Raw genomic sequence first — 11,774 nt, forward strand, 5'->3', positions numbered from 1 at the left:
TGAAAACTGTGTGAGCAGTTGGATGGTGGCTGTGGCAGTGTAATTTAGCCATATTGACTTTAAATTAATTTGAAATGAGCTGCAAAATGATGGCTGAGCTTCTAGTTATCCCCACCCACCCCTGTCCCCTACGGCTCCTCTGCCTCTTTTCCCGTCCTCCTTCCACACTATCTCTTTTCTGCATGATAACAGTCAGCAAATATGAAAAGTAAATTCTGGAGGAAATGTTGGCAAATGGGTTTTGCGTTGATTGTGCATGAATATTTAATTTAGTCATAAAGTAGGGGTTTAGTATATTAATGGTTCCTCCACTGCTGTCATTCCATTTGAACCCCCTTGTTCTTCTCTTCCCACCCAGATTAGTATGGTGGCACAGTCTGCTCTCTGGGCTGCTGACTGCTTTTGTTAATGAATGTATTTATAATGATTAGAGCACTATAGATTTCTTTAGGGGGGGTGGCAGTTTTCAGAATCCTATCACAAGACTAATTATTAAAACTTTTTTTTTTACTGTAGTAATGTTCAGGAGGAGCTAATAGAAATTAATGATGAGAATCTGATAAAGACATTTATGGAGAAAGTGAGCAGTCTGTCTTTTAGTCAGAATATCAGTTTTTCATTGATTTGAAGTCAGTCTTTGGAGGTAAAGATGGGATTTTATCAGGACCTGCACAGTGGTGGAACGTAAATAAGTACATTTACTCATATACTGTACTGAAGTATAATTTTAAGGTATCTGTACTTTACTTGAGTATTTTTATGCTACTTTATACTTGGACTTTACATTTTAGAGGCAACTTTTTACTCCACTACATTCGTTTGATAACTTTAGTTACTAGTTACCTTTCAGACTCAGATGAATAAAGACAAGCATACAGTATAATCATAAGACTTTATTGATCTTCATTAGAAAATTGACAAGCTACCCAGCAGTAATTCAAATTATAGGCATATAAGCTAGTTAAAACTAGCTCCCCCTTTACAAACTGCAACATTAAATGTGATGTGCACAATACTGCATCAGTTATCATAACCCAGTAATATGATATACATTATTGTTAAAGGTGCCATTCTGCCTAATGAGTATTTTTAATACTTTAAGTATGTTTTGATGCTAATATCTTTGTATTTGTATTTAATTAACATTTTGAATGCAGGACTTGTAACAGGGTATTTTTACACTGTGGTATTGCTACTTTTACCTAAGTAAACAATCCGAGTGCTTCTTCCTCCACTGGACCTGCACTCATAAAACATCCAGGAACAGCAGTGGGCTTTCTGGTCAGGTTACATGCCTAGAAAAGCTTATTAATTATGTTCTCACATAACACTGAAGCTATCTTTGGTTAATTTGGGACTCCAGTCCTGTGTTGGTCTGTATCAGTACTGTTTAGCTTCAGGGCCCCAGAGTCCTTGCTGGTTGGCTAGGCTACTGTGACAGCTGGAGTGGCCATCACCTCTGGCTCCCAACTGCTTCCCTGTTTTCTGACCTCATAGCAGTTTGGTGGCCCCAGTTTACATTCACCTGTAGTAAGCGTCTGTGGACTTAGGCCAGACATTTTTTTTTGTAAATAATGATTTAACCTTCTTGGAGCTCTTTACAGGTGTGGTCTTCAACATCAGGTCCATCCAATTAGTATCCCTAAAGCTTTCAGCCATAAAAACATGTAAATCTGTAGCATTCAGATACCAAAACGCACTAGCAATAATTTTATTATCCCCTGTAGTGAACTCCATAACAATAAAATCAATCATTGAGTTAATAATGGTTCAGTCTTCTACAGTTTGTGTTTGTTACTATGGCAGTGAGAGGGCAGTGGCTGCCCACTCTGAAGCTGAGTTGGCTTCAGCCAGGGTGTGATCCCTCAGCTCTTGGCTATGTTTGATTAAGATTAATTCAATCCTATTTTCTGCCCTGAAATGCTTTTGTTAATGCAATTCTCTCTGTGTAAGACCCCCCACCTCTCTCTCTCTTTGTGTTGTGCGTGTGTGTGTGTCTGTCTCTCTCTCCCTCCTAAGGAAGACTAAGCACCTTATTCATGTTAAGGACTAACAAAAGCAGCAGGAAGAGAGAGCATTGTGTTGTAATTCTGTTCCACAGATTCATTATCTCTCTATAAGTAGGCTACTGGCAGGCTGTAGGGTGCTCCCTCTATTCATTTGCTGGTTACAGACTGAGTTTTTTTGTGTGTGTATGTGTGTATGTGACAACAAAATTGATGTTTGGATTTTGTCAGGTTTAAAAGTTCCTCTGTGTGTTGTGTGCATATATGTGTGTGCTACTGATTCTACACAACTGCTTATATTCATATTCATTCATAATAAAAGTGAGTATGAGAAATTATTTTGCTTTAGTATTTGGTCCACCGTAGGTTCACGTGCAGAAATTTGGAGACCCAGTAGAGAGTGCTACCAAATCCAGCTGATAATCTAATCAACCTCTTGTTTCCAGAAAGTTTGGACAAGACAAGATCTGCACCTGTTTGTATTATTTACCTGTAGGATGCACTGTACAGTATCCTTCACATAAGATGAAGATTACACGGAAAAAGATGGAAAGAAGTAGGACCATTTAAACAATATCTAAAAAAGAGATCAATAGGAAACATTTAAATTGTATAATAAAAATGAATATGCAGTGCCAAATACTCAGTAAAAAGCAAGTTGAAACATACAGACATAGTAAAATTTACTAAAGTAATCTCAGTGTGGTGATCTACTTTACTGTGTACAAACGTGTGTTATTGTATTTTCCAGTGTAATTCAGATTATGATCGTGTTCTAGTTGTTTTAAACATGGTCTTATCCCCTGTTCAACAACAGTGAGAAGAACTAGAGGTGTAAATGTTCCTCTGTTATTGATTCTTGCTGTGGCTCGATATCTGACTGACTGCAGAGAGTCAGCGGTCTCCACAGGTGGTAGTATTGGTCTCTCTGTGTGTGTGTGTGTGTGTGTTTGTATGCAGTATGTGTAGTGGTGAAGTATATAGTCTCAGCTTGTCTCATGTTGTCACAGTGACCTCTACTGCTTAGATGATCATTCATTTCATCATCCATACCACCACCACATAGAGTGAGCCTGAGCCACATCTTTACAGTTAATGTACAGTCCATACTGTGATTGTGTATAGGGATGTGAGTGCGCTTCAACATCACAAATGATTGCATGTTAGCGGAGCATCTTTCTTCTAAGACTACTAAGAAAATACTTTTTCTGGCTCCGCTTGGCTAGAACAACCTTCCCTCCTGAGTCCAAACACAAGCATCTTTCTTTCTTCAGTACTCTCTTCATAAAGTCCCTCAGAAATAACTTTCTCTCAAACAAAGCATTCTGTCTTGTTAGCTTCATCTTTTTTCTAAGTTATTTTGTATTGGCAGGCAGATATCGGCTATGTGTCATAAATGTTCTTTGTAATCCTTTGAAATATTTATACATGTTTGCATACTTCAATAGAATATCTCAGTTGCTCAGTAAATCAAGTTGTATTGGTATGTGTGCAAGCAACTGTCAGGATATCTTAAACAGCCACTATGCTCCATTGGAGCTGCTTGTTTGATGGTCCGAAACCCCCAGCTTTCCAAAACCAACGACCCGACATCCACCCCCACTTCACACAGTTATTGGCCAGCTGTGCTGTAGTGACAAAGGAGCCAGTGTTTAAAGTTTTCTCTTGGTCTCTCTTTTATTTTTTGTTCATTAGGCTATCATTTCTGACACTTTTCACATTTTTGAAAATGCTGTACTAAATCAACATTATACATTACTTTAAGGCTAACATTACTGTACATACAGGGAGAACTCAAAGTCAGCGGGCCACACAAACCACACCTTTATATTACCTAAAAAGACGTTCTCTTTCTTATGCTTATCATCATCCTTGTCACACTTGTCTCTTACAAGATTCTTTTTGAATGATTAAAAAAAAGCACTGACTCTTAACATTGCATTCTCTTCTATTCCTAATATGTTGGTGAACTTTTGTTTGAAGTTATTCCGTCTCTGCACTCAGTGGGCTCCCTTCCACTCATATTATTTATTATAAGTCACTCTGAGTAAGAGACTACTAAATACTAACATAAGTGTTTAGTAGCCTATCAGTGAGTTCCACTCCAAGCAACGCTGTATGTGGGGAGAGGACTCCTAGTAAGCTGAGAGTCTCTCTGCTTATCCCTCTCAGCAACTGGTTTGTATGGTGCTTGAATATTAATGAAGTCTAATGCTAAAAGCTGGCTTTCACCGTGACCTAGCTATACATTGTGTCTCTCACAAGTGTACGCACATGCATGTGTGTGTGACACACATGTACTGTACACACATACCCTTCATCATTTCCTAGGATGTGAAGATCATCCTTCTTGAGGGACTGGTAGGAGAGGAGGGCTGGGGCATTGATTACTGCAGTGCTCGGCAGTGTAGTGTGTCTGTGTGTGTGTGTGTGTGTGTATGTGTAGGAAGGCAGCAGTTTAAAGAGAGGGGTAGCCACCTAGCACCTCCTTTGGACTCCTCCTCAGCTGCTGGATACATCAAGTGTAAAATTGCACCCTTTCAAAGGTCACACTTATACAAACAGTGTGTTTGTGCTGGAGAAACTACTCTGAAAGCCGAACAATCTTTTATAAAAAAAAAATTATGATACTGAGTTTCTTATAGAACAGAACTGCAAAAATATACTTGAGACAAATGTTAACAAGTTGATAATATATATTTTTTTAATTACTGTAACTGTAAAGACACAGAAATACCCTTTTATCTGAACTTACCCGAACCACCATTGAGTGGTGGTATTATTATTTACTGACCACGCTAGACCAGTGTGTGTATACATGTATGTATATGTGATACATGTATGGCTGTATGATATCACAGTGATATTATAACTGAAAATTGATGTTATTCATTTATTTTTTTTTACTTTCTTTTCTGTGTGTCTTCCAGCAACAACGGCGTCTGGACCTGCTGACCATCACCAACTGTGGTAAGTCCCTGAGATCTTATAACTCACTGTCATCCGCAGCTGCCTCTGCGCTGTGATGCTCCCTTGGGAATCAGAGTATTGGTACACTTTCTACAGTTTGTAATTGCCTTGAGGTTGATTTGACAGAAACATGCCAGTAATATGCCCAAGTATTCTCCTCTAACCCAGATCTAGAAACTAAAATTGTAAACATGCTGTTTTCTGTTTTCCTACACAAACACATAACTGCAGAGTTGTGTAGTATGGCAAGCACACTGATTTGGGTATGCTTGGACATGCATTAAAGGATGTTGTCTTATGATATAATGTATTAAGTGTTAAAAATGATTGTCTTTTATAAAGGGATAATATGGAGTTCAGTTGTAGTCAGAGAGGTCATATGGGAGATGTTACACTCCTGTCTGAGTTGTTAAGAGACTAGTTAACTACTTAACTAGTTATCAGATCCTTTTCCTTTCGTGATGAATTGCAGTGAGATTTATGGATATGTTTACCCAGCTACTGTCATCATCACCTGCAGATGGTATTTTAACTCATGGTTGCCATCCATGTTGCCGAACACATCAAAACCTGTTTGTGTTTGTTTTGATCTGACCGAGTCTGATTAAGTTTTACTGTATATACTCTTATTATGATCCAGCTTGTGTGTAATGTCTGGACTCTGATATTGTGTGGTTTCGGGTGTGTGTTTTCTGTGCTGTGTAACAAGGAAAGGCAAGTTTTTTTTTACAAAACACAAGTTTTTATAAAGCATATTTTTTCTATACAGCACATTTTCATACACAAAGGCAATTGAAAGTGCTTAACACAATGCAAAAAAGTTTGTTTACACATCCAAATGTTATGAAACATACATATGTTTCTCAAATCTTCTGGTGTATACATCTGAAAAGCTTTTATACACACCTCTGAAATGTTGCACAAGGCAACTATTTTGACATCATTTTGCTGCTTATCTTCATCATATATGATGGTTCTTAAAAATATGTTTCTGTTTTGGAGTGTTGGTTCATACATTAATGCATACTGCAAACAATATCAAAACACTATAAATGCAATTTTATTATGCATTACTGAGTCTTGTCTTATCTGAACACTGCTAAAATGCGCTAACGTGAACTACTGAAAGACATGTTTTAATAAGGAACGTGAATCGAATATATTTTGGATTTTAGTGTGCTAGTGTATGAAATATGTGTACACTTTGTGCAAAGTAGTTTGAATAATGTCCAATATCCACCTCAAAAAGCAGTCAGGCGCTCCACGTATGACTGGCTGTGGAGCATGTCACAAAGTAGTTGCACTGTTAGAAATCTATGCCAGACTCTTAAGAGAGGCAGATGTGTGAGAGAGGGATCCACTGAGATGGAAAGCAAGGAGAAATTTGAAAACTGGGGGAGGAGAAACAGATGGGAATGACGAGGAGGATACAGAGACCCATATGTCTGAAGTATCTGAATTATCTAATATGCTTTGATTATAATAATGCATATGCCAGTCTCATGGAGACAGTGTTAATTTAGCAGGTTTACATTGCAGCTGTTCCTCAGGCCCTAGCAGAGCAAAGACTCACCCCTGGTCTTCACAATTTGAAAGAGGGAAACCAAAGAAGCCATTTATAGAGAACAGCATGGTGGAAATTTAGTGAAAAAAATCCCGCATTGAATGGGCAGTGTAAAAGCAGCTATTGAAGGTTGAGTAAAACTCTGAAACCCCTCTCTGTAAAATGCAGTACAGTTCCACAGCAGCAGTTACAGTGTAGCTACTGCTACTTGTGATTCTTGTACTGTATGCACCTTCCAGTTTTCCCACATCCCATCTTCTTAAGCTCAGGCAGACTGGTCACTGGAAGCATCTGTGAAATTTGATGTTCATGTGTCTCTACAGATCAATAGAAAAGTTATTTATATTATTAGGTTGTTTGCATTGGTAGAAGTTAGATCCTCTGTCTTTTTTGACAAGGACACCATTCTGCCAGTCCTGATGTGTCTACCACTGCCTGGCTTCCTTATGCATCCTGTGGCATAAGGAAGCTATTTGCGTAGTGTCCTGCTTGGTTTTTAGCACACAGGCTATTTGTCCTACTGTTTGGAGTGTGATAAACCCCAGGTGGGCTGTCGTTTGTATCTGTCGTTTTACTCATGTAGCCATTGTCATACAACTGCCTGATTAATGCAGTGCTGCAGAGGGATGTGTTTTTCTGCTGGGTTCTTGCATCTCTTTAGAAATCATTGACTCTTGATTGGTCAGTGGATTTTGGTCACATCCTGACCAAGACTTTTCTTACCAAGTTACTGTGTTCAACCAGATGGCCAGTTGTCTGCAGTGTCCCTGTGATTTCAAAATGTGTTGATTTCACAGTAACTGTATTCTTCTTTTGATTCGATCTATATCCTGGCAGCACCCACAATTTTCTCTTTATTGTGACTATGGTTATGGTTCATTAAGACTTTTAAACATTAGCTGTTTGGCCACTGAAGTTTAGAATCCTGCACATTGTGGTTAGTCACATATTTATTATGTTAAAGCAGCTGCCTCTTTAGGGGTTTGTGTATAAGGTATAATAGTGTCATTTAAATAAAATCTTACATGACACAGTAAGAAAAAAGGAATGGATCTGAATGCTTTGCAGAGCTCACCAAAGCTCTTTTAATTTTGTCTTCTCTTTTTTGTTGGTAGCCTCTTATATGAGAGCAACACTACCGAGGAATGTTTCACTCCAGCGGTCCTCAGATGTGTTATTAAAATTATACTATATAAACAGTCACTATGACAGCCACTAACTGTATATAAAAGATGGACAAACTCCTCGGGGGACACTGGTTTCCTGAAAAGCAGTTTTGAAGCTCAAGTCTGGCCGTAGCCTTCTTGGTAGTGGAGCATGAGTGGGCAGAATGAAGCTAGCCACCAGTGGTGTGACCCTCCAGCAGCCACACCCTTAATTATGCATAACTTTGAGTATGAATTAAACAGATGCGTTATATAAAAATTCCCCCACCCTACAGTTGTCAAGGAAGGGGAAATTAGCTATAGAGCCATAACTGTATTTTGTACCAGGCTGTAAAGATTTTTATTTCTGCTCTAAAGTTAGGCATTTTAACATGGGAATCTAGAGGGATTGACTCCCTTTTGGAGCCAACCTCAAGTGGCCATTTGAGGAGCTGCAGGTTTTAACACTTAGGCACTGGCTTTATTTCTCAGCCTTGGGGGTTGTCACTTGATGACATCACATTGAATAAAAACAGCTTAACACTTGAGTTTTTTATGACTTTGTAGCTCCCACTTTGGATAAGCTTATTGGATGCAGTAGAACTAACCTCCATTGGGGTGATGTTTGAGCCCATGGAGGGACTCTAGAGTAACTTCAGTAGCTTTCAATTATTTCTTTCTGAAAGGATTCTTTCCAAGTTCTGCACAGGTCCAGTTTTGAAAACCCGCACCCGTCCCACACATGCAACATGACCTGTACCAGGAGTTATTTCTAAATGAAATCTGGACCCGACCTGATCCGTTAACATAAGATCCGTGACCCAACTTGTACCCGTAATTAAAACAGACTTTAAGCTACACAGGCACATACTTTAAAGTGTTGAGGATGTTGTTCTTGGAAAAGTATCTGTCGATGGACACAGCACCTGGGCCCTGCAGCTGTTCCCTAGAAGCGCTTAGATTGCGGCTATCAAACGCTAACACTTTTTGACACTGTTTACAAACAGCAAAGCCACTGATAACATTGTTCTCACGGACTGTAGCAACAGTGAATTTCTCCCATATGTCTGACTCGGCCTTCGATGATGTATTGTCCACAGTTTTGTATTCACCACTAGCTATATCTGCTAGTGTGACACACTGACGCCTATGTTGATGACTGAGTGATGTCCCATTAGCTGGATGTGAGTTGAGGGATCAAAGGTTGTGCCATAGGCCTTCACAATAAATGTATTGGTTATTTAGGCTTGATAAAATAATGCTGGGTTAGATGTTTAAATTAACCTTTATATGTTTTTTTTATTATTATTATTTAAATTATGTTTATTTAACTACCCACCCTCATTTGGTCTATTTTTTTTTTACCTGTGCCCATACCTGTGAATTAATATAAACATATTTTTTACCCATTAGACATCGTTTTTTTGTGGGTACCCTTCTCGACCCGGTGCATTGCTCTGGATACTTTGACCAGTGTAGAGCTCGGTGTGCTGTGTACATCATTGCAGGTCATTATTCAGGCTGTTGTTACATGTGGCCTTGAAGGGAAGTCTATTATACTCTTAACTTGGCAGACATATTTTATCTCGCCCTGCTGCTTATTACTATTCACAGCAGGTGAGTGGACATGCACATACACACACTGAACACAGTGAAGGTTGGTGGTTGTATGAAGAGCAGCTGAGGCTTTCAGATGAATTACTCTGAAAGGGAAATACAGGCAGGACACCCCCTTCTTCCCCCTGGATATTAAAGGCATTTCCGCTCCTTCGCTTCTGTTCTCATCGTCATCCTCTCAACTGCCTCCATCTCTGTTGTTGGCATTTTCCCCTCTACTCATTTGAGCAACACTTGTTTATTGTGATCTTAATTTATCTCATTGGCTTCATCCTCTTGATTCTGCCGTTTTGTGTTGTATTATTCCCTTCTTTCTCTAACCTTCATTCTGCCCTCTTTGTTTCTTTTTCATAGCATGGACAGCAGGGGGAATCACAGAGTGTGAACAAACTAATAGGCTCAAATCACATCATAACGTGCTGTGTGTGAGATTTGATGAGGATCCTGCCCCTGCTGCTCTGTTGGCCTTGGGTTCTAATGGAATTCATTATGTTTTCTGAAAAATCATCTACCTCCTCGTGTAAGTGATTGAATAGATCTTTTAAATATATACAGTAGTTCCAATATAGGCACACACTGGAGGGGAAAAACAACAAAAACACACAGTACATCTTTACTGTTTCGTTCTTATTTCACACACACACATGCAAACACACACACACACACACAGACCCACTGGAACCTCACTCGGCCCTCTTTAATTGGACACTTGAGCACAGCACGGCTGCATCTGGCTCCTGTTGAACACAGCCTGACATTTCAGACTGCTGACCTTTCCAGTCCAGCCACAACTAAATAATGATTAGTCCTGGCAACTGTTCCACCACAGCAGCAGCCAGGTACACACACGTACAGTACACATGAGCATCTACACATATGCTCACTCACTCACAGGTGAAAACAGGACAAAACAGAACAACAAAACACCTGCATTGAAGGCTTTGTCTGTTCACAGTGAGAAAATTGGGTGCAGACATTGATTTGAGAGGCCATTGTCATTCTTTTGGCTTATCGATTAGATTGTCCTTTTCCATATCTGCAGTCAGCACCTAATAATGTGTTGTTCTAAATTAACTCTGCTTGCCTCTGTTTAGTTTCTCCTTTACCCTTTATGCGCTCTCAGCATTACAGTAGAAAAAAGGTCAATCATATTCATGAGATCTGGGCAGATTTGACAGGATGGTTGTGTGTGAATGTGTGTGTACTTGTGTACACACCTCTAGGTTTGTGTAAATGTGCAGGCAGCAATGAAGCGGCATGGATATAATAGGCAGTTCACAGATCTCTTCTCACTTTCTTCTTTTTCACTTCTCTCTTTGGATCTCCATTTCACTGAAATTTCTGTCAGAGCAGAACAGAAATGTTCTTTATTAGAGCCATTCTTTCTACAGATATTCTTTATGTTTCCTGCTTTGCTGTTTCCAGACAAAACTGCTGTACATATCTCAGAAGTCAGAGGTCACATCCTCACAGCGAGCTACTCATATTCACAAATCTGAATCTTTAATTCTTACATATGTTGCAGAAGTATGTAAATTGAGCACATGAGAGGTATGAGAATAGCGTGATCGAAATTATTAGGTATGGAGCTGATGGTTCCTTCAAGATCAAATCTGTAATTATTTTAGCCTTATTGTCTTCATGCAAACAACCTGATCAGGGCATATTTTCTTAAAAAAGAAGAAAAAATTAAGCAGGAACAATACCAACTCACATCAACAAATTTCAATTTATATTTTTGAAAAAAGGGGACTGGCCTGGGAACGCCCATTCCCCCGGAGGAGCTGGAGGAAGTGTCTGGAGAGAGGGAGGTCTGGGCATCTTTGCTTAGACTGCTGCCCCCGCGACCCGGTTCCGGATAAGCGGAAGAAAATGGATGGATGGATGGATGGAAAAAAGGGGACATCATTTTGCTTTTATTTAGCAGATAAAATGAAATTAAATTAGACACAATCTACTGTACAAACAGCCTCCTTAATCACCACCTTTAATTTGCACATTTTTGGATTAACCGTCTTGAACTGAAATAAAAGGTAAGGTATGTGAGCAAAAGTGAAGTTTGTGGGAGGAAAAAAATCAAAGGCAAATTGACCTTTTTTGCTTAACCCAAAAGGAAGTAGTTATTAGTTCTCATTTTTGTTTATATGCGGAGAGAGCTACGTTTTCAACTCCCATGGGTATGCTTTCACTCCTGGGAAGTACCAGCATTTACAGTGTCTCACCATTTGCATAACACTTGTCAGAAAACGCAAGAACCATGCAGTGAATACTTCAGTCTGAATTGTCTGCAGTTTGAATGCGAGGTCAACACATTCATACTTCATGCACACAGTGGGCCAGCCTAGCCTTCTCTCAGCCATTTAATAGCTTACATTTTTTTGGATGAAAGTCTCTGGGCAGCCATCCAAACAATATAGTGATATACAGTATCATGTATTTATGTCTTTCTTTTGTGTGTGTGTGTGTGTGGGG

General features: G+C 39.3%; 1 protein-coding gene across 1 annotated transcript in view; it reads left to right on the forward strand.

The window, feature by feature from the left end:
- agbl4 (AGBL carboxypeptidase 4) overlaps positions 1 to 11,774 on the forward strand; it is a 297,544-nt gene that overhangs the window by 203,805 nt on the left and 81,965 nt on the right. Inside the window, exon 6 of the mRNA XM_020613018.1 lies at positions 4,937 to 4,976. Within this exon, the coding sequence (XP_020468674.1) occupies positions 4,937 to 4,976 (40 nt within the window). The remainder of the gene's footprint in view (positions 1 to 4,936; positions 4,977 to 11,774) is intronic.

Source organism: Monopterus albus, unplaced genomic scaffold (assembly GCF_001952655.1).
Source record: "Monopterus albus unplaced genomic scaffold, M_albus_1.0 scaffold129.1, whole genome shotgun sequence".
Classification (NCBI taxonomy): Eukaryota; Metazoa; Chordata; class Actinopteri; order Synbranchiformes; family Synbranchidae; genus Monopterus; species Monopterus albus.